This window comes from Ascochyta rabiei, chromosome 3 (genome assembly GCF_004011695.2).
Source record: "Ascochyta rabiei chromosome 3, complete sequence".
In the NCBI taxonomy this organism is placed as follows: Eukaryota; Fungi; Ascomycota; class Dothideomycetes; order Pleosporales; family Didymellaceae; genus Ascochyta; species Ascochyta rabiei.
The window spans coordinates 1,048,777-1,070,636 of NC_082407.1; the positions used below are offsets into that span (position 1 = coordinate 1,048,777).

General features: G+C 50.9%; 11 protein-coding genes across 11 annotated transcripts, besides 2 other annotated features; 8 read left to right on the forward strand and 3 right to left on the reverse strand.

Annotated features, from left to right (window-relative positions):
* Positions 1-367: 367 nt before the first annotated feature.
* Positions 368-1,102, forward strand: EKO05_0001986 (molecular chaperone; the record flags this gene model as incomplete). Its single annotated transcript, XM_038946832.1, has 1 exon — positions 368-1,102. One exon carries the CDS (start codon positions 368-370, stop codon positions 1,100-1,102), a length of 735 nt encoding a protein of 244 aa, XP_038795448.1.
* Positions 1,103-1,234: 132 nt separating this feature from the next.
* Positions 1,235-1,258: a tandem repeat.
* Positions 1,259-1,357: 99 nt separating this feature from the next.
* EKO05_0001987 (Cytidine deaminase) lies at positions 1,358-1,953 on the forward strand (the record flags this gene model as incomplete). Its single annotated transcript, XM_038942313.1, has 2 exons — positions 1,358-1,490; positions 1,541-1,953. The coding sequence occupies 2 exons, from the start codon at positions 1,358-1,360 to the stop codon at positions 1,951-1,953; spliced, it is 546 nt and encodes a 181-aa protein (XP_038795449.1).
* Positions 1,954-2,354: 401 nt separating this feature from the next.
* EKO05_0001988 (Cytidine deaminase) lies at positions 2,355-3,506 on the forward strand (the record flags this gene model as incomplete). The annotated part of the gene is made up of 3 exons (XM_038942249.2): positions 2,355-2,420; positions 2,493-2,562; positions 2,725-3,506. The coding sequence occupies 3 exons, from the start codon at positions 2,355-2,357 to the stop codon at positions 3,504-3,506; spliced, it is 918 nt and encodes a 305-aa protein (XP_038795450.2).
* A 926-nt stretch (positions 3,507-4,432) lies between these two features.
* EKO05_0001989 (uncharacterized protein) lies at positions 4,433-5,957 on the forward strand (the record flags this gene model as incomplete). Its single annotated transcript, XM_038942248.1, has 2 exons — positions 4,433-4,457; positions 4,510-5,957. The coding sequence occupies 2 exons, from the start codon at positions 4,433-4,435 to the stop codon at positions 5,955-5,957; spliced, it is 1,473 nt and encodes a 490-aa protein (XP_038795451.1).
* Positions 5,958-6,335: 378 nt separating this feature from the next.
* Positions 6,336-6,360: a tandem repeat.
* Positions 6,361-6,450: 90 nt separating this feature from the next.
* Positions 6,451-8,226, forward strand: EKO05_0001990 (uncharacterized protein; the record flags this gene model as incomplete). Its single annotated transcript, XM_038942343.1, has 2 exons — positions 6,451-7,443; positions 7,507-8,226. 2 exons carry the CDS (start codon positions 6,451-6,453, stop codon positions 8,224-8,226), a joined length of 1,713 nt encoding a protein of 570 aa, XP_038795452.1.
* A 212-nt stretch (positions 8,227-8,438) lies between these two features.
* On the reverse strand, positions 8,439-10,077 carry EKO05_0001991 (3-oxoacid CoA-transferase; the record flags this gene model as incomplete). Its single annotated transcript, XM_038942333.1, has 3 exons — positions 8,439-8,767; positions 8,824-9,564; positions 9,615-10,077. 3 exons carry the CDS (start codon positions 10,075-10,077, stop codon positions 8,439-8,441), a joined length of 1,533 nt encoding a protein of 510 aa, XP_038795453.1.
* Positions 10,078-10,639: 562 nt separating this feature from the next.
* EKO05_0001992 (uncharacterized protein) lies at positions 10,640-12,101 on the reverse strand (the record flags this gene model as incomplete). The annotated part of the gene is made up of 7 exons (XM_038942277.1): positions 10,640-10,668; positions 10,725-10,812; positions 10,861-11,319; positions 11,366-11,427; positions 11,486-11,742; positions 11,792-11,954; positions 12,005-12,101. 7 exons carry the CDS (start codon positions 12,099-12,101, stop codon positions 10,640-10,642), a joined length of 1,155 nt encoding a protein of 384 aa, XP_038795454.1.
* Positions 12,102-14,164: 2,063 nt separating this feature from the next.
* On the forward strand, positions 14,165-14,420 carry EKO05_0001993 (uncharacterized protein; the record flags this gene model as incomplete). The annotated part of the gene is made up of 2 exons (XM_059635815.1): positions 14,165-14,180; positions 14,236-14,420. The coding sequence occupies 2 exons, from the start codon at positions 14,165-14,167 to the stop codon at positions 14,418-14,420; spliced, it is 201 nt and encodes a 66-aa protein (XP_059491798.1).
* A 1,636-nt stretch (positions 14,421-16,056) lies between these two features.
* Positions 16,057-18,337, forward strand: EKO05_0001994 (Asparagine synthase (glutamine-hydrolyzing); the record flags this gene model as incomplete). The annotated part of the gene is made up of 5 exons (XM_038942373.1): positions 16,057-16,225; positions 16,304-16,767; positions 16,816-16,899; positions 16,949-18,028; positions 18,086-18,337. 5 exons carry the CDS (start codon positions 16,057-16,059, stop codon positions 18,335-18,337), a joined length of 2,049 nt encoding a protein of 682 aa, XP_038795455.1.
* Positions 18,338-18,685: 348 nt separating this feature from the next.
* EKO05_0001995 (uncharacterized protein) lies at positions 18,686-20,065 on the reverse strand (the record flags this gene model as incomplete). The annotated part of the gene is made up of 1 exon (XM_038946833.1): positions 18,686-20,065. The coding sequence occupies one exon, from the start codon at positions 20,063-20,065 to the stop codon at positions 18,686-18,688; it is 1,380 nt and encodes a 459-aa protein (XP_038795456.1).
* An 816-nt stretch (positions 20,066-20,881) lies between these two features.
* EKO05_0001996 (Cytochrome-b5 reductase) lies at positions 20,882-21,821 on the forward strand (the record flags this gene model as incomplete). Its single annotated transcript, XM_038942198.2, has 3 exons — positions 20,882-21,134; positions 21,197-21,389; positions 21,437-21,821. The coding sequence occupies 3 exons, from the start codon at positions 20,882-20,884 to the stop codon at positions 21,819-21,821; spliced, it is 831 nt and encodes a 276-aa protein (XP_038795457.2).
* Positions 21,822-21,860: the final 39 nt, after the last annotated feature.

Consider the following 21,860-nt stretch of genomic DNA (forward strand, 5'->3'; position numbering starts at 1 on the left):
CAGCTCTCCGCGTAGCGTGAAGTATTTACGGTAGTCAACCTTGCGTTTTACGGCTTCAGGCGATTGCTCAGCAGGATCTTATCTTGCCTCGCCATAGCTTGTCGGACAAATGCCTTTGGGCTTTGCTTCGGCCAAGAGTGCACGATTAATAGTAGCCATCATAATACGACAGAATGCCATGTACTTCATGAACGATTGTGTTTCCGCGCGCTCCTACAGATGTGACGGATGATCCTCGAAGATGACGTATCGCTGAAATCTTTCGCCGCTGGCCGCGCTCCGTGCCCGGTTGGTTCATGAAGTTGGTCTAGACATTGCAGTACTCAAATGTTTCATCTCCAACGTTAACACCTCTTTACCATTTAATATGCACTCAATACGTCCAGCAACCACTCGAGGGCTTCGAGCAGCTTTGACTTCCAATGCTCGTGCTCGTACACAACCAAGTGCAACACCATGCCTCTTCTGCGCGCATCGCGCAACGCCGCAGGAAACATCACGCCGCCACCAGTCGACAGCAAACGCTCGCGAGGAGCCTTTCAAGGCTTCTGTATCCGCGCAACAATCACAAACACATTACTCGTTCTTCCCTAAGTCTTTGTCGACCGGCCCACCACCCGAGGGACCGTTCAGCATCGACCTGAATGCCCTGAAACGCGAGTTTCTGCAACTTCAGGCGAAGGCACATCCTGATCTACACCCCCAAGAAGACAAGAAGAGAGCTGAGGCAACTTCTGCACGGATCAACGAAGCGTACAAGACCCTCCAATCCCCGTTACACCGCGCGCAATACCTTCTTTCACAGCGCGGCATCGAAACCGCCGAAGACGAGACAGCGAAGGTGGATGACCCGGAGTTGCTCATGGAAGTTCTGGAAGCCAGAGAGAGGATAGAAGAGGCAGAGCAAGAGGAAGACCTTGTGGAGATGAAGGATGAAAATGAGATCAGGATACAGGCCAGCATCAAAGCGCTCGAGCGAGCATTCGCTGAAGACGACATGGAGTTGGCAAAGGACGAAACTGTCAAGTTACGGTACTGGATGAACATCAGCGAGAGTATTGCGAACTGGGAGAAGGGCAAGCCGGTTGTGCTCGAGCACTAAGTCCGGGATTTTTCCACACGACCTCGAATACACCCTACATGGCCTCTCCGAAAGCTTCTGAATATGTTGTCGGTACTATTTCGAACCTCGTGATGCTTTCGACATACTACCGTTACCTGAGTTCGGCGTCCTCCGACCTGCCAACCAACCAACCAAGCTCCCCGCGGGCAAGCCTCGGCCGGGCCCCACCAACTCCATCATCGATAAAGCTGTGCGCGTCGCGTTGACTCTCACTTCCCTTCCCTTCCCTTCACAATGTCCACGACCTCCTTCAAGCCCGTCGCTGCGGAGCCTGTCAACGAAGAAAATGGTTTGATTCATGGTGTATCCGCGCAAGAACTGCAAGTTATAGGCGAGCAATGTATTGACGCAAAGTCTAAGGCATACTGTATGTCAGCTATTTGAGTACGCAAATCATACGATGCTTATTTCAAGCAGGCCCATACTCCCTCTTTCGCGTTGGCGCATCTCTCCTCCTGAACCAATCCACTACATCGGAGCCGTCCATCATCGTCGGCGCAAACGTCGAGAACGCCGCCTACCCTGTTGGCACTTGCGCCGAGCGCGTCGCCTTCGGAACCGCCGTGGTTGAGGGCCACAAGCTGGGCTCGTTCAAAGCCATCGGTGTTGCTACAGACATTGACGACTTTTGCTCGCCCTGTGGAATGTGCAGACAGTTCCTGAGGGAGTTCCTTAGCTTGGAGACGCCAATCTTCATGTTCAACAAGGAGGGCAAGTATATTGTAAGGACAATGGGTGAGCTCTTGCCTTTGAGCTTCGGGCCAGACGTGCTGCCACCGAGGGAGCAGTTGAAGAAGGAGAGGGATGGCGACAAGGCGAAGGCTGCGTAAGGGCTGCGTGCGCATACTCTCAACCCTACACAGGGCTACAACTTTCGAGCTACATCTTAAAAACACATGAAACCCACATTTCACAAGGCTTTGCAGATTGAAGTTGTTTGCCTACGTTGATGCCCCTGAACTTGAAAACTCCAAAGTTTGATGACCTCATGTGGCACCCCCGCGGCGCGATGAACAGCCGACCAGCTTATCGTGCCTTATCTTACGCCACAACCTCGACCAACAACTGCTCACACATTATGCATCTCCGCGCTCCGGAGATATGTCGAATGACATGATTTCTTCTGGGCTGCTTGTGTGTAACTAGAACCGATTCAACAAAAGTGACGGGCTCTCCTCATTATGCCATGTCTTCTCTGTATACGCCCAGATTGAGGGGTCGAAGCTACGATATGGCAGCAAACAACGAAACAAATGATTCGGAACACTTCTCGCCCTATAGGGCAGATGGAAAGCTTGTAAGCGATATGGACTGTTCAACACTGGTACTTTCGAAGTTATGTACGGCGTTCTAATGGCTCGTGGTATAGTATGGCTTCGTCTGTGTGGTGACGGGTGCAACCCAGCCCGTGGGGAAGGCTATCGTCGCTGAACTCGCTGGTAAGTCATGCTCTCGAACGATGCAATCGCAAGGCTCTTGCTTCTTATCCAAGGTTGCATCTACTTTGTGTCATTTGGATTCGAGTTTGTCAGACCTCAAGTTGCCTTCGTCTACAACGATCACAAATTCTCAGAGCAGTACTTAGCACTGAATATTCACAGCCCACGGCGCAGCATGCATATACGCATGCTCCTCTCCCCCCAATGAATCTTACGGCGAACTCGCCTCATCCATTAATTCGCAGTATCCGAATACCAAAGTGATCGGCTACCCCTACAAGATCACTTCGGAAGAAGACACGCTGGCGCTCATCGACGACGTGCTCAACTCCTGGGGCCGACTGGACATCTGGACATCTTCGACCGGTCTCCTCGGACCCCCATCCATCACAACCACCGGCCCGAAAGACCTTTATTCCGCGTTCGAGACAAACGCCATGCCCGCATTCTTCGCACTCAAATATGCACCAGCTGCTATGCAGAAGACCACGCCGAAGGGCAGCTACCCCAACGCCGCGCCAAAGGATGCTCCGTACGGATCGATCATCGTAGTCACCTCAGTAGCCGGCACGTACGGCGGGTGCTGGGCCCCTGCGTTCACCATGGCATCTCATGCCGCCCTGGGCGTAGTCAAGTCTGGCGTAGCGGTCCTCAAAGGCACGGGTGTGCGTATCAATGCCATCACGGCAGGGCAGATCGATGTCGGTGTTGATCTGAAGGGGAGCGGGTTGAAGGAGATGGAGGGAGGGCAATTTCCACCTGCTGCGTTGCAGGATAAGGAGGTCCAAAAGAGGACTATTGGACTTGAGAGGGCTGGCAGGCCGGAAGAAGTTGCACGTGTAGCTGGCTTCTTGGCGAGTGGGTTCAGCAGTTATATCACTGGGGCGGAGATGAGAGTCGATGGAGGTGCTGGGGTAATGAATCCGTTGACAGTACCTGTGTAGGTAGTAGGAGCTGCTAGATTACGTGCTTCCATCGATGAGTCTGAAAGATGATTTCTACCGACTTCCCATCCTTTGGTAGAGCACAATGGAATCCAAACACACTTGGGGTTTAACCTGGGATGGTTAAGTCAACATTCGCTAAACATTGAATGTTAGCAATCGAGAAAAGAAAAATCTACAGACGTACAACAGACAAGGGCTTCGCATATATGTAGGCTATGTAGGTCGCTTCTAGGTATTCGTATGAGAACACAACGGTTCACACATGAAGCAAAAATACGGCAAAGGATTGTACCAATGGGCCCTCTCAGAACGACGATGGAGCAAAAAAAAAAAGGGTCTTGCCGCGACTCGAACGCGGGGCCTCTCGCACGTTTACTTAGGTACCCTAAGCGAGAATCATACCACTAGCTGGATGGTTGTTAGGAAGAGCTCGCAAGCTGAATGTTTGTGGGTTGAACTTACACCACAAGACCGTGCTGTGATAGCTGTTGATGAGGATTCTCAAAATCTATAGCAATATATTGTGAATAAAAACAGATGATGTGGAGCTCGCTCGCACCGATGTTGTGCCCTAGCTGCGCTCGCCCCACAAGAGGCGCGTGCATGTTGAGTCGAGAATAAGATCAAAAGATGCAACGAGTTTTTCCAATTCGAATACACGGAGGGATAATGTACCGCAACCTTTAGGGAGAGGCAAGCCATCTACTCATCACAAGCTCGAGTCGCCACAGACCAGGCCCTGACCGTGCGCGATAGAGATGGCTATTGCGCTAACATGCGGAACTGGTGGAGAACCCGAGATCCTTTACGTCAACGCGTCGAGCTCCGTGCTCATGCCCTCGAGTCCCTGCTCCAAACTGCCACCATGGTTCTTGACCGTCTGCCGTCGCATTGATTGCTTTCGGGGTTATTGAAATTCCAACATGGTCCGCTTGTGTGTGCCTGCTGGTGAGCACAAACTTCCTGCCATGTGTGCATGCAAGTAGCTAACAGCAAGCAGGCGATGAACAACATGCCCTCACTCGCAGACCACGCCTCGGCTTCTCCGCCGCGGAACCTTCTCTTATCGAGTCTCCCTCTCGCGCCTGTCTCCTTGCGGCCGTTTCGACTGCTTTCCGCTCCGTTCTTGGGTTCGCACGCCCTGGCACTTTCGTCAGAACCGCCGCCATCTTTGGGCTGATTGATGGGTCGATAACAGCATGCGATATCTACGGGAGGCAAGAGCTGAACAGGGCGGTATTCAAATTGGACGGCCTGGACAGCCCCAAGCCCTGGAAGTTGTGGGAGCGTACAAGCCAATGGACGCTTGAAGATGCAACCTTGTTTGGAGGTGCCACAGGACTTCTTCTGGCTTCAAATCCACGACTCGTTCTAGGCGCCAGTGGTTGGACACGGTTCCTTGGTATAACTATCACTGGATGCGCCATTGGGGCGAAGACTGGAGAATGGGTATTTGGCAGAGGCCCGCCGCACCAGGCAAAGCGTGTGGAATGGGTACTTGCAGCGCAACGGCGCGCAATGTATCGCCGACTCTCGGAGGACGAGAAAGCAAAAGCGTCACTATCCCGATTTGGGCGATCACTGCTCATGGCGTACACTGGAGATAGCCCAATTATGCAGACACTGAGCAGGCCATTTCGAGGACTCAGTAGTATGCCAAATCCTGGCAGTGACGCAGTATCTGGTCGTGCCCATCAAGATGCACAGATGGAGGCCGCACGGCAGATACAGATCCAGCAGGCTCATGCAAAACAACCTATCCTCATGCTAACGGAGTTCGAGAAAGAAGAGCTGGCGGCCCCTGATTACGACGGTGGCCATCGACAGTACTTTATGGATCCAGCGGATACTGACATAGAAATACTACAAGAACACTTGGAACATTTGAACAAGCTTCGTGCTTCTGATGTCAAAGAGTTGGCGTACATATGGCAGGGACTGGCACAGAAAGAGCACCATTTCCACCAATTGTCGCAAGACAATCCTGAGAAGGACCTATTGCGTCGCGAATTGCAGTTGCTAAACAGCCTGGCCACCCACTTCAATACCCGAATTGCTATACTCGCTTATGCGCAAGCTGATGCCCGCAAGCGAATCGATCAAATACGAAACGAGGACCCAGCTTCTGCTAGTATGGTGCCTTTGCCTGTAACAGAGGAAGCTCTTCTCGGTGGTAACTGGAGAGAGAGCCATAGCCCTCAAAAGTCTGCCGAACGTATCCGGCAACGCTGGGAAACAGCCAGGACTGACTTGGCACAAGTAGAGCACGTTCTTTCTCAGTTTGACACACTGAAGGCTCAAGGTAGCACGAATAGCCGTGCCAACGAGCAGGCTGAGCTACTCCGTAAAGATGCAGGCCAGATGAAGCAGAACATAATGGCTACGGAGAGACTGTTAAAAGAATACGAGGACCAAATCTACAAGGTCGATGCCAGTGCTGGCAGTTAATAGTGAACCTCACTCCCATCGAGGACTATCGAAGCCAGCATCCTAACCGAGATCCCGGATACGTTCACGCTGTGGCAATGGCTACCTGACCACCCACTGCTCTCCCAATATCCAGCCCTAAGTACTCACACGTCCTGAACCAACTATGACTATTATGTTGCATTGTTGGTCGGGCATCCTAGATGAACAGACTGTTTAGACAGACAATCGATCAGGCGAAGAAGGGGCCAGCACGCATGCGTGAGAGGCACGTGCGATGGCTGCGGTGAAGTAAATGATACCTGATGTCGCAATTATACTGTTCACTTTCACCTTTTTTTTCGCGTCTACATTTCGTTGTTTGGCTTTATAAGCTGAAGGTCTCTGAAATCGCGCTATTTGTTTGTTTGTTGCTTGCTTGCTTCCCGGTACGCCAGGTCTGAGCACGTTCGCGCCTACTTACTTCCGTTCCACCTGCCCTCCAACACCTCCTCAACTGTTATAAACTACCACCATGGCCAGGCTGAGCCAACCAGCCCACTCATTACTTGCTACGCCCGCAGCAGGCCGCGTTATCGGAACCGTTACAGGTTCCACTACTGCCATGTCTTCACATCCACTTCACACACTATCGCCAGAAGCCAGCCTTCAGTCGCACGGCAACGACAACCGGCCACACTCACCATCGCACCGAGGCTCTGAGCCATCCACGTTTTCACCTGCCGACTGCCGTGCTCTCAGCAAGGTTTTGCGCGATGTGGGCGACAGCTCTCCTTTATTAACTCCAAGCCGACTTGAGCCGAGCGAGCAGTCATGTGCGAACACAGACCGTACTAGCAGCACTATTGACAGGGTTACAGTAGATGAAGATTATGGTCTTGCTGGTCATGAAGCTACTGACGCTGGATACGAGGACGAGGACGACAGCATGGAGTTGAGTGACGGCGTTGAGAACGCTACGGGCAGAGACGCAGTGAACATGCCTGGAGACCATGCATCACAAAGCGTTTCCAACTCCAACTCCAATCTTTGGCTGCAAGACAGCATTCCAACGCATGATGATAAAGATAGACTGAGGTACAGTGAATGCCGCGCATTGAATGCGAAGTACACAAAGGCCAGGCGGCAAGAGAAGGAGCGTACCAAACCAGCTATACCCAAGGAACGCGATACCATCGAAGACATCATGAATCTACCTGGTAAGCGTGCTCCTCCAGCACGTCCACAGGATCTTGGCCGCAACGACTCAGATTTTCAGCCGATACCCGAAGAAATCAAGCAGTTGAACCTAATGCGCCTCTCTATGGAAAAGGTGCTGGATGATGAACGCGTCGAGCAAGAGCGTGCCACACACGAACAAGAGTCAGGCATCTTTGTTTCTGGTCATGGTGTACCGCACCACCGCACAACTACGACTGTACAGCAACAGTCTATCCATGAGGGGTCAGACGCCGACAACGAAGATAATGACGCCACAGATGATGCAGCCGAGACAAAAGAGGTGACAGTAAGCAAATCCTAGTCAGACCAATCGCTCTGCCTGTTTGCATAGACTGACAATGTCAATCAGGACTTACAAACCGCCGCACCTAATCTCAAAACGCACATTAACCCTGCTGCCGCATCGCCCAGGAATCGTAACGGATCGATTCTGTTAGTCCCAAGCACCCCAGAACCTACTGCGCAGGCTCCAGATCAAAACCACATCCAGCTCGTTGCCAACCAGAACGTTCTTGAGACACCGTTCACCAGGACGCTAAGCTATTTCAAGCAGCACAAGGGAGCCGAGAACTCTCCTTCCAAGCGTCGTCGAAACACTGCTCTGCAACAAGAGATCGCAGCGGTAGCTGGAATTGCTACCGATGCTGAGGACCAACCATGTTCAACGGAGCAGACAGAGCTGCGACATGTATCGCTAAATACTGTCTACCCGAGTGCATTGCCTACGACATCTGCTCCAGCTGACTTGGAAGGCATAGTATTAGTTCAGGCTACCGAAGACACAGAAGAGGCCCAAGGCAACATCGCTAGGGTAGACGAACCTCATCAGGCACACACATCATCACAAACTGCCCCAGAGGCTACTTCCAAAAAGGATGGGGCCATTGTGCACTCAGAAGCAGATGATACTCAGAAGCAACTCATCGTCTATCCACAGCATCCCGCCTTTGTGAACGCCATCGGTATGATTCCAGCTGCCGTTTTCTGGATGACTGCGGCTCCCATTATCAAGTACACCACTGCCGCCGTCGACTTGCTCATCGATAGCCTCAGGGATGTCTACCTCTAGACGATACAAGCATGCCTTCGATAAACATACGAGACGTTATCGAAAGCTGACCGATGGCAGTGTCAGTTAGTTTTGAGGGATGTTTATCGTGGGGTGATCAAATATGGGATGCTACTTCAGTGGCTACGAAATGCCGAAGAGACTGTTAGTCTACATAAACCGGAACGCCAATGCTATCCATGATACAAGATGCTGTACTTTTTTAAACCACTTCAAATGTTCATCTCCTTGATATCCTCGGCAACCTTGAACGGCGCCTCAGTCTTCGCCTTGATCTCATCAACCGTGACGCCCTTGGCATATTCCCTAAGTGTCAAGCCCTCCACTCTATCAACGTCAAACACCGCAAGATCGGTGATGATGGTCGAGACGCACTTAGGCCCGGTAAGGGGGAATGTGCACTGGTTGAGGATCTTGGGGTTACCCTTCTTGTCGACGTGTTCCATTGTGACAATGACCTTTGTTTGGGTGGGGTTTGCGACGAGGTCCATGGCGCCGCCGATGCCCTTGACCTTACCGGGGAGCATAAAGTTCGCAAGATCTGGAGAATGTCAGCTGTTGCGTTACTTCATGAAGTCGAAAAGTTAGTATACATACCTCCGTACTGGTTGACCTGCATGGCACCCAGCATAGCAACATCAATCCTTCCAGACCTGATCATGCCAAAGCTCTCGTGGCTGCCGAACGTGGACGCACCGCTGTTGAGCGTGACAGTCTCCTTTCCAGCGTTGATGAGATCCGGGTCTTCCTCACCAGGCTTCGGGTAGCGGCCCATACCCAAGATACCGTTCTCAGACTCGAGGATGATCTCCGTGCCCTCGGGGAGGAATGCCGGCGCAGCAAGAGGCATGCCGATACCGAGGTTGACGTACATGCCGTCCTTGAGCTCCTGCGCTGCGCGCTTGATGATGCGCTCGCGCTTCTGGCTCGCCTCTGAACTGCCCTCGGAGATAGCTTTCTTCTGCTCCTCGGGGCTTTTGTAGAACACGGTCCTCTCGATCTGCTTGCCCTCGGTACTCTTGATAACCCTCTTAACATAGATACCCTGAAGGTGGATATCCTCTGGCGCGATTTGTCCGTCCTCGACAATCTCATCGGCTTCGACGATGGTGATCTTCGCGTTTTTGCCCATGGCTTCGTTGAAGTTATTTTGCGCTTTGCGGAACTGGCAGTTACCGAGGCGGTCGGCTTTGGCGACCTTGACGAAGGCGTAGTCGCCAAAGATGGCTTCTTCCAGGACGTAGGATTTGCCGTTGAATTCGCGAGTTTCTTTGGGTGGGGCCATTTTGGCAATGGTACCGTCCGTGTTGTAGCGGACGGGGAGCTCGCCGGTTTGCACTGAGACCGTAAGTTGACTTGCGGGCTGTGAAGATTATGGTCTTGCATACCTATTGTGCCGTATGCTGCCGGTGTGTAGAAAGCTGGTACACCTGCGGCGCCAGCAGCGCACTTCTCTGCAATGGTACCTTGGGGGGTCAACTCAAGGCTCAGCTGTCCCTTCAAGTACATCTGTTCGAAGACCTTGTTGTCTCCGATATAACTTGCGACCATGGTGCCAATTTGTTTTGTTTCCAGAAGCTGGCCAAGACCGACGCCCGGCATGCCTGCATTGTTACTGACGACTGTAAGGTTTTGGATGTCGGAACGATCGCGTAGCTCATTGATCAATGTATTCGGTACACCGGAGAAGCCAAAGCCACCAACCAATAATGTGGAATCAGACTTTAGGTCCTTGATGGCTTCTTGCGCAGATGGAAATATCTTGTTGATGGCAGGTCGTGCTGCTGTCGTGGAGAAGAATCGCATGACCTTGCCATTCCGGCGGCCCGCGAAGTGGAATGTGCGTTGCATCTCAAAGATTGGAAGCTGCAATGACCGATGGCTAAAGGTTACCGGTGTGCAGCTTTGTACTGGTCGAATGTCTTGTGATGCGTTTGCCTGCTGAAGATTCGAGATTCCGGGCTGCAGTTTCAAGCTTTAGCTCCACGATAAACTGCAAACAGGGTGTTTGGGGACGCAACGCGGCCATGGGCGATTCCATCCTTTTGTTTCGCGATCTGGAGCTCCCCATACAAGCTACCGAACAGTTGCATTACGGCGCTAACTACATCTGGACCCCCGACATCCGACACACTTGCCGTGCCGGCGCCGGTGGAGTTCTGTGAATCGGAAAAGGGTCGACACTCGGCCTGGATAAGTAATTAAGCGCACAACGCACGGAAACGCACCGGCATGTGAGTGTGATTGGCTGTTTATTAGGTCGGATGAAGACAACGGCTGCGGATAAGGGCATGTTTTCCAGGCTGCAGAAAATATCCGCACAAATCGGCCATGTGACACCGCGTTCAACTTCGCGTTTTCTTGCACGCATGTTAGTCGTGCATGACCCTGCCTAACATGATCCAAGAGGTTATCAGTACAGGCTCTGGATGATCAGTTTCACTGAGAGTCATATGTTAGTCGCGAAATGCAGACACAATTTATTGTGGGCGTCTTACAGTTAGTGAAGTCTTTGTGGTCCTTGTTGCCGTGCAGAGCTCGAGCTGCGATAGCGTCCTCTTCATCTTTGCCAGTGGGCACATTGTACTGTGTTATGTCAGTTCTATCGATCGTTAACAACTAAGCAAAACATACAGCCGTCAATGTAGTCTTGAGACCTAGTTGCTCAACCAGTTCAGCAATTGAGTCCGCGACCACCCGTGCATCCTTGCTGCTATCGCCCGTACTTTGCTTGTTGATATAGGGCAAGATTCGGGCAATCTGCTTTGCTTCGCTGGGATTGTTCGCCTTCAAACGCACGACTGGTGCGAGACTCAGACAGCTTGTAATGCCGTGCGGAATGGCGTAGGTGGCTCCAATCGCATGGCCTATGCTGTGGCTGAGGCCCACACCACCGCTGAACAAGAACGGAAAGAGGGAAGCGTAACATGCGAGAAAAAGCTTCGTACGGACCTCCGAATTGTCAGGGTTGGCTTTCGATTGTGGAAGATACGTGAATAGGTCTTTGATGGCTTCGAGGCACAGCCGCTTTGTTGGCACCTCGGACGCGAGGGGATGGTACATGAGTTCGACGGCATGGTCCAGCGCTCGCATCTATGTCAAGATTAGCTTTGTCGTCAAGGATATCAGTGCCACTTACTCCTGTGCTCAGCCACAGGTTCATCGGCGTATGCACAGCGTTTTCACCATCGTAGATAACAGCTTAAGTGGGGACCAAGATTAGCAGCCGTCTCAAAGGATGTAGATTTCGGGTGTCTACCTTTCGGTACTTGCTCAGGATCGCTCACTGCTATCTTATGCCCCTCATCAGTAGTGTATCCAGCGTTCTGGGTTGTCTCCGCAACACTGAGAGTTGTCGGCACAGCAATGGTGGGTATCCACCTTCCAGTCTCTTTGTGGATATTATGGGCAATAGCTTTTGCCGAATCAATTGGGGAGCCGCCTCCCACAGCAACGAGTATATCGCAGCTTGATTTCGACATCATGGCAGTTGCTTCTCGAATTAGTTGGATGGGTCTAGAAGCGGTCAGCTTCATATCGTCGAAGCCTGACTGAGCAAACTAACGCGTGTTGCCCGATCTTGTAGAAGGTTCCTCCATGCATGTAACCCAACTGGCTTTCGACGTTCTTAATTACGGGTGTCTTCTCGTAGAGTGATCGCCCAGTAACGACAAATGCCTTCGTACATCCCAGTTGTTCTATCACATCTTTCAATTGACTTGTAGTACCTAAAGCTAATGAGCAGTAATTTTGACTGCATACCACATGGAGAACTAACCGTTCCCATATACCATCAACTTGGCAGGCGAAGCTCGATACATGCCTGTAGCTGAGGTGTCGCAGCCGGGTCCTTGGGAATGGTCTGGTAGCGCCATCTCGTGATTAATGTTATTCGTAAAGATGTGAAGTACAATTCTGTGGATACCTGGGAGTTGGTTGTTTCCGTGTCAATCCGCAATGACGTCCTGGGCAGTTACGCGGGGCAGTCGTGGGAGGAGGGGCACGATCGCCATGCCCCACCTTCATTCTCTTTCCACGCTTATACAAAAGCCCAGGGTCCTCTCTTCTCTGGTTTTGTGATACGTGGCGGAACGGTTTGCATCAACGGTGCGATCGATGATCGACTGTTGACCTAACCAGCTCGCTTTAAAGCACAAACACCTCACTCCATAAAACGATCGTTTCCAAAACGGCGACGACAACGCTTTTGTGCGAATGAACGTTCAACTTACTACATACACTATATTCCCTACCGCCATAATACTGCATCACACCTCACCACAGATATTTCTTCATGGATGTTCTCGCATCTTGTGCTGAAGCTCTCACAAAGCTGCAGCAATATATACTGCAATCTGAGCGAAGTAATCCGTGATGAAAGATCGTTCAACTGTGGATGATTCTCTCGATGTCATACAGTTTCCACGGCGAGATCTGGAGATGTAAGTGCGGTTACGAACGGTGATGTTTTGGGTCACGAATAGGGTGCGACAGATCCAGAAGCATTCGCCATTCCTATCCCTCGCAGCCGAACTTCGTAACCATATCTACACATGTTTTCCAAGGCTAAACTATTGCACTTGGCCAAGGGGCCATGTGTAAAGCCAACATACCATTCAAGCTGCTTGGCGTATTGTTTAATTGCAAATCAATCCATACTGAAGCGAGGCTCCTACCTTATAGCTCGAATAAGGACATCGGCGGCAAACAACCGTTCCCTCACACATGGCTGGACATCTTGCACACGAACTCGACCCATGTCCGATAACTATAACTGTACTCGCATATGCCAGCCAATGTCACTCTGTAGAGGACCTGGCTGGAGGTCCTTGTATGGTTTAGCAGTTTGAAGAAGATCGATGTCTTCTGGGAACTGCAGATGCCGCCACGAGGGCAGGAGAAAATCCACTTGGTAACAGCAACTGCGGACGAAACAGAGATGAAGCAGGAGACTGTCAGAGCCACGTCTGCCGCATATGATGTAGCGTTCCATCGCATAGTTATTCTAGATTGGGACTGCTGAATTGAAACAATTGCGCGTTCCGAAGAGATGGCGCTGCTTGCAGCCGCATCCGCAGGCGCTTGAAATCAACTCAGAACGCCGAAAGTATTGTCATGGTCAATGTAGAATGAAAGCACTTTGAAGTCCATGGCGAGGTTGAGAAAACTCCAGGTCGCTCACCGCTTGATGCGCACGAGATGAGACATGTGAACATACATCAATCGGAAAACCACAGAGCATGCATGCATCAAGGATTCAATGGAGACCAAGATCTGGAGCTGGCAGTACCGGTATGCAGCCACCGCAAGCACACGTAGGCGATCCAGAATCAATGTCGTGTTGTACACGGATCTTGTTGCGGTGCATGAATACCTGTCAAGCAAAGCGGCTTTCTAGTGTGCGATCGGCACAACGTCAGCCTCATCAGCCGCACTCGAGGATGGAGGCTGAAAACGCCTATATTAGCCGCAAACGGTTGCTCAATACCAAACCTGTTGAGGAGCAGCGAGAATTTTTGGCCTACAGAGCTTGACTTGATCTTGATAAGATGGAAAAACTATCGAGAACACCGGCGGATTTCTAGCAGCAATGGAAGTTTCGGCCCTGAAAATCCTTGTGCACTTGCGGGTAAAAGTGGGACACACACGTTAGCATCACTCCACTTGGTATGGAAGGCAACGGCGCCACCGACATTCCACCATCATCGTCATGTCGTTCGATCAAAGCTAGGAAGAAATCGGAATGAGTTCTTTTGCGAAGGTTTATCGCAGAGTGTGACACTTTGGTTGTACCATAGGAGGGAAGGGAGGCGAGAATCTGTATAAGTAGGACATCTGCGCATCTAGCATCTAGTCACTCCACAGTATCTGAGATCTCAACCCATCACGTCTTCCACAAACTCTCAAACTTCCATCTTCCGTCACTAACTACTACACTATGCCTTCCTTCAAGGGTAAGCCTCATGCAGACTACTACTTCCCCAGATCTCATACTAACGGTCATTGTAGACTCCATGTCATCCACCCCTGCAGGCCCATCGTCGGCACCTACCCCTGCCTCGACCGCCCCCACCCAGTCCATTCGCGAAACTCTCCACGGAGCTACCACAGCTTTGACTGCACAAGGAATCAACCTCTGCCCTCATTGCTTCCGCGAAATGTCTCATTGCAACGAGCGTTTCGAATTTGCGTAGAACCGCCTTTTGGACAAACAACTTGGCCTGGAACAAGTGCGTTGCACTCGGGCTAGAACAGAACCCACGGATCGCTTTGGAATGGTACGCCACTCGGAGCAAGATGATGGGGCTACGATTTTCTTTGGAGACGAACAGGGCATGGGATCGAGGCATTTACAGGGCGTTCAACTGGTGTGAAAGGATATCCAACCGCATTGATTGAGGATACCAGTACCCTCTCCACTTCGAACAGATATGATTTCATAGTACCGAAGCATCACATCTCAATCTTACTGCTTTCTACATAGCCATTCTTTGAAGTCTTGCAGAACCTGCACTTTGCTGCCATCTTGTCTCAGTTAGCGTATCCTCACTCACCGACTTGCCCATCACGAAGCTACTAGGCGCTGTAAACCTGCGATTGTGAAGACCGAGAAACGCTTCCTCTGTGCTTTAAGGCGGTATACAAACACGACAGAAAGTGCAAGTGAGAAAGTACCGATACAGTCAGAGTTCTTCCATAGATTCTTGCCAAATCTACGTAACTACGTCAACAGTGCCTCGCATTCGTGCGACCTTCTGAAGCCACTACAAAATCGCTTTGCAGATATAATGATAAATAAGGTTCAATTTGCGCCATGAGAGACTGAATGCCAGATCCGGCGCAAGCCAGTGTTTCTCCTCATACTTGAGGGTAGCAGGTTGTGAGCAATCTAACATCACTGACTATGACAGTATCAATAAGGATAGGAATAGGGAGGGGTCACCTCTTCTCTGTTGTGCCAGGCATCCGCAACTTCATAGAAAATTGGTTCGGGCAGTTACAAAGACGATATGACCGGAAAGTGAGTTGTCAGGGGAAGAAACTAGCTTCCTTGGATACACTTTCGAGATTTTACTGATTACGAATGCTGCTCGCATGTCAACAGGTGTAGGCAGAGGTTGCTTCATTGTCTTTTGCAGTCAATGCCGTTTGTGCTTGGAACATACATTAGAAGTAACATGTGTCCTGCTTGGGCAGTTGCTATCTCTGCTTTGCTAATAATCCGCAGTGAGTGCGATGCGCTGTTTTATTTTACTTTGGGAGCTCAAGGTGCAGTGGACTATAAGCAACTTGAAGCTCGAGTGACACTGGAGTCTTATTCAGGTATAGGGAGAAGGTCTACACCGAAATTGTGCTGCTCCTGTCTGCCATCAACTCATTTTTTGTCAAATACTATCTGTAGTGAAAGACGATGCTGTACATTCATGCATGGAGCATGAATGGGTACGATAGCTTTTGGATCCGTAAAATGTCGCCGGGGAATACTTTTGTCGTTCGCGAACGTAAGGGTAGTCTTAGTCAAGTATTTCTCCATCACAATCGCACTATCAACAGCGGCGATAATTCCTCTTAGTAATGTTTTGGGCTTTGAGGTATCAGTGATCACAAGAAGCATGATCATGATAAGAAATAAGAATTACATCGAGACCAGCGAAGCCCCTGCGGCTAAAATAAACGCTAGGACGGAACCGCATAAGCGGATTCCTTATCATCCTTATCATAACGAATACGTCACGCGTAGTGATGGGACAAAGGCCTCAATATCTTCAATCATACACCGCAGGGTGAATCCTGAAGGAGTACAGCTGCTTTAACCAATACCTGACCATTATGTGTGGCATCAGCTGCATCATCAGCCTTGATCGCGCCCAAGGGCACGCAGCCAACTGTCTCAATGACCCAAAGACATTGGCGAAGCAGCTGGACAATAGCCTTGAGCTGATCAAGCATCGTGGTCCCGATTCGAGGGGCCAGTGGATCAGTCCTGACAACAAAGTTGGTACTCTGTCCTTGCAACCCCCTCAAAACTTGCAACATCGTCAATCCCCTTTGCAAGCATTTGCTGACGCTCGATAAGCTTTCGGTCACGTCAGGCTAGCAATCAATGATCTGTCCCCAGATGGTGCTCAGCCATTCCACGACGAGGATAACAACGTTCATGCAGTCGTGAATGGCGAGCTCTACGACCACGAGGCTCTACGTGCATCCTTGATTGAGAAGACGGACTACAAGTTCAAAAGTCGCAGCGATTGTGAAATTGTGATCGCCCTGTACAAGTACTATGGGCTGTCTTTCCTGAGCAAGCTTCGTGGAGAGTTTGCACTATGTGTCTACGATGCACGCACCCGGCTGTTCATTGCAGCAAGAGACCGCTATGGAATCAAGCCACTGTTTTACACCTTTGTCGATGACAAGCTTTTGGTCGCTGCTGAGGCTAAGGCTTTCTTGCCGCTCGGATGGAAACCAGAATGGGACGTCGCAAGTTTGAAAGAGGCAGGATGGAACCATGATGCTCGCACTATCTTTAAGGGCGTCAGAAAAGTAAAGAATTGGCAGTGTGAGGATGTATGGTGGCACTAACCATTCCAGGTCCGCCCAGGCCATTACATCACCTGTCAGTCCTTTGACAACCTCGAGTCACGGCCTTATTGGGATATCGAGTACCCCTTGAAGGTAAAAAGCTCATCTCCCTAAGGCAAAACGAAAGAGTAACCCGTCCTAGACTTTGAAAGAGCCACGATCGGACCAAGAGATGATCGAAGGCGTCAGAGAACAGATGCTCGAGGCAATTCGTGTGCGCCTCCGGGCCGATGTGCCAGTGGGTGTTTATCTAAGTGGTGGTATTGACTCCTCAGTCATTGCTGGCATGGTCACTCATCTGGTGAAAGAGCAGGGCGAGCGCATGGGCAACGACAAAGAAACCGAGCGCGTGAGTTGCTTCAGTATTGCCTTTGACGAAGACAGCGGCTTTGATGAATCTGCAATTGCAAACAGGACTGCCGATCACCTCGGTGTCAAATACTACAAGAAACATATGAATGAAGCGGAGCTTGCAGCCCGCTTTGAAGATGCCACCTGGCATTGCGAGCACCACAATCCTGACCTTAATTATGTTGGGAAGTATGCACTGTCCGAGGTGCCGCAAGAGCTTGGGTTCAAGGTCGTCTTGACTGGCGAAGGAGCAGATGAGCAGTTTGGTGGGTATCCGATGTACCTGCCCGACTACCTCCGTGAACCAGATCTTGCGTATCCAACAAACCCACTTTCAGAGGATGCACGGAAGATACTATGCGTTAAAACCGACGAGGAGGCCAGTGCATACTACGAGTCTATTGGTGCAAATGGTGCCAATCGCGGCCCATCGTTACCTCGGCGCATGCTTAACAACATCACTACAGTGTCTTCGATGGCAGCATTCTCGGCCGATAGCCTGTTCGCTGACTGGACCAACTGCTATGGTGCATGCGACCCACAACTCACTATTGCAAACTCGGTTGACGGCCGCGTTAAGGATGTGATAATGGAAAAGTGGCACCCGCTCCATTCAGCACTGTATGTTTGGCAGAAAGGGCATCTCTCCAACATCTTCTTGTCCTGTCTGGGTGACAGGACAGAGATGGCGCATTCTATAGAAGCCCGGACGCCATTTCTCGATCATCATCTGACTGAGTATGTCAATGGACTGCCACCGAGCGTGAAGATCAGATGGGACTCAAAAGAGAAAAGGTTTGTTGAGAAATGGATTTTGCGAGAAGCAAGTAAGCCCTTCATCACGGATGAATTGTACAAGAGAAAGAAGCATGTAGGTTGACCCGATCTTCTGTAGAATAGATGCAACAGATTAGCTAACGTAAAATAGCCGTACTCTGCGCCTACGACGTACCCAGAGGATGGTCCTCTGCAAAGGCTGCTTGCCGAATTGCTCACAGAAGACCGTGTTGAACAACTCGGCTTCATTGCATGGAACAAGGTCCAAGGCCTTGTCGAAAAGGCATTCAAGCACAAAGATGCGAACGCAATGCGCTTTGCGTTCACTGTCGCCCAGTGGGTTGTCATTGGTGAACGGTTTACAGTGAAGAGAGCTGGGCCGCAGCGGGCGGAGCGCCCTTGAATATTGCGAGATAGAAGATCAGAAGAGGATTGCATTTTCAGTGAGTGTTTGGTGTGCTAAAACTCTCCTTTGAACTCACACTCTTCCGTCCCCACAGCTGCACTTACAATGTCACTATGTCCTTTGATCGCACTTCTTCGACCTCCAATGATGCGGTGCGAGACGTCTTAGTTCAAAGACCAGATCCAGTGCAAGCTTGCGAGAAATCGATGGAAGCTGGCGCTTTTAGGTTGAACATGGAGCGGCAAAGTGGTGCACTCCGGAAAGTATTAATTTCTTAGTGTGCACAAACATCTGTGTTTGCGCATGTCATAATCACCAAGCGAGTGTCCGCCACAGAACGCTGGATCAAAATATGCTCATATTGTCTTCAGGGTGAAGCCGCTCCCAGTCCCAGATATTTTGCAAGGCATACCAGCGTTTTTCGTCTCCCAACATCCCTGAGCGAACAGTGTCCCAAATCTTCCGTCCGATTCTCGCCTCCATCGAGAACGCATACCTGACATACTCTGCCGATGCGGTCTTCTTGAAACCATCGATCAGATCTGAAGTACAAACCTCAATGGCATTGTCCTCGCCATCACTCCACAAGTCCAGGGGGGCTTTGTACGCACAGAACTTCGGCGCAAAGCAGGCAAAATCCCAGTCGACGACGCCGGTTATCTCAATCGAAGACTCATTCGAGATTTCGGCCAATATATTGCGAGGTGCCAAATCGCCATGCGAGAGATGGAACTTATGACCCAGCAGATCACGACGCTGCAGTGAGTGTATGATGGCCTTGTTCTTACTCCATGGGGCAAAGTTGTTCTCGTATGGGTAGAATTCCCGTTCATATTCCAGCCAGAGATCGATCAATGCGAGCATAAACGTCAACGGTGTTTGGTCGGGCAGCGATGTAAGAGACGATGCGTTGAATGGGAAATGGAAAGGCTTGATCGGTACACGGCTCGAGCAAAGACCCTTCTCGGCAGCGTCGCTAAAGCCTTCGGCAATCGAACCAGCATACGGCGCAGTAAACTCGGTCAGACTCTCAACTAGCTGGACGACTTGCTGCAAAGCAGATTCGCTCTGCTCATTGGAGCTGTCATCCCTGACCAGATCCTCTAGTGAACGACCCCTCAAACGAGTCTCTAGCGTATACCGTGCACCTAGAATGTTATTTATACTCACGTCGAAAGAAATCACGCGTGGAATCGGTATCTGAAGTCGCCCTTGCAGGCCTGCGAGAACGGCAATATCGCGCAGCATTCCTGTACTGTCTCGCGGTATCCGGATGACGTACTTGTCTCGTTCGATCACAAATCGGCCTTCATCTTCCGCATTACAGTCTACAATCTTCAGTCGTGGTACTGAGAATCCAAGAACTTGATGGTACGAGCCGTCGCCCACATACTCAACCTGCAGCTCGTCCGAAGAGCCGGCTTCTGGAAATAGCTTGGCGGCGAGCATGAGAACCTTTTGGCAGAGAATACTTCGCACTCGCTCCTCCGGCGAGGTGTCGATGGGTTCAAGGGTTGCGATGAAGGGTTTTGGTGATGATGAGTTTCGACAACGAGCGTCGTGCCAGGACTGGCGGTGATCTTGCAGCGTTTGATCCTGAGTCTGAGGGTTTGTGGATGTCTGGCTTGACGAAAAGGTGGCGCCTGAAATTGTGCCAAGCTTGCTAGATGAAGATGCATTCTTGGCTAGTATACCTTCTGATGGGACTAGCCTCAGGATACCCATGTTGGAGAGCGGTGTGTTGAGTAGAAATGAAGCTTTGGACTTGTTTGTTCTGGGTTGACGGCAGGGAGGAATATTACACATACTTGAGACCTGTGCGTAGTGGGAGTCTGGAAATTGAGACAACGGGATGATGTTGGAACATAATGAGTATGCGCAGAGCCTGCACAGTGTGTGGGTTTGTACTGGAACAGTCTTATCGGTTCAAGCAATGTGAAATATTCAGCGTCCTCTTTGTTTGGTTCGGTTGACAAAAATGGTCGGGACACGTTCGTAACCTGCAAAACGGAATCCGCTGCGTAATTCAAGGAAATGAAGTTGTGCAGAGGCACACATATTGTTGCAACGCTCAACACATGGGTCTCTCGCAACAGCGTATCAGGGCATTGAAAGCTACTAATTTTCTAAGTAAAAATAAGAAGCATTAGCGCAAAACAAGTCCTACGAGGTTTTCCGCGAGAGTATGAATCTCCCCGTACCCGAAAGTACCATGGACATCTAACTAGGTTGTAACCTCTGGCTTGCGTCGGAAAGTTGGATGTACCGACCGCTGAGCCAATCTGGTATGTGTATTTCAGGAACCCGGCTCCGATCTCTGTAGAAGCCTGTGAAAGGATCAACAAGGTATTCGCACCCACGGCGAGGGGAATTCACGAGCGCGGATATTCTATGTTCGGGGCCAGGATATATGAATGCTCTCATATCCTCTGCAATGCTTTCGGAATCTATGCAACGAATCTTTGGATGCTTAACCACTCAACATTCTGATCTACGAAATATCACACAGACCATTTTATCTTAACGCATATTATATCGAAGATGCTGGCCACACCTCTGCGTTATGTCCAACCTACCACAGTCTTAGGTGGTCTTGCAATCGGCGGCGCAAGCTATGCTTTCACACGAACCATCCACGCCGAGTCCGAATCACCAGCTGCAGCAAGAGTATTTAGCCGTGGACCGGCGATGGTATCGCTACCACTTGAGAGCAGCGAGCAAGTGAACCACAACACCAAACTCCTACGATTCAAACTCCCAAACCCCACAAACGTCAGCGGACTACCATTGACATGTTTGTGCCCAGACCCTACCGGTAAAATCAGTCCGTTTTGCCAGTGACTGACCGCTCGAAAGCAGCCGTACTCACCGCATCATGGCCAAAAGGCCGCTTGCTCCCCGTCGCGCGCCCCTACACACCCGTCTCGGCAAGCGACGAGCCAGGCAAACTCGAGCTCCTCGTCAAACAGTACCCCAACGGCAAGCAAAGCACACACCTACACTCCCTACAGCCGGGCGACACGCTGCTCTTCGCCGCCGCACTGCCAGGGTACACGTGCAAGGCCAACGCGGCACTGCATGTCACGCTGATCGCAGGCGGTTCGGGCATCACCCCGGGTTACCAGCTTGCGAGAGGGATTTCGAAGAACCCCAGGATGAGACGATCATCGCGCTTGTTTACGCCGCCAACACCGACGAAGATGTTCTGCTGAGGAAAGAGTTTGATGAGCTTCAGCGAGACTTCCCGGTGAGGTTCAGGGTGGTTTACGCTGTGAGTCAACCTGCTGCTGGATCGTCGTCGCGCAAGGGCCGCGTGACGAAGCAACTACTAGAAGAGGTTGCGCAGCCGGCGTCGGGGAGAGATGGAAAGGTGTTTGTGTGTGGGCCGCCGGCTATGGAGAAGGCGCTTGTTGGGGATCGGAAGGCAGGGGGTATCTTGGGGGGGCTTGGATATAAAAAGGATCAGTTTTATGTGTTTTAGCGATTTTGGTATTGCTGTTGACTTGTGGCAGGCTGAGGG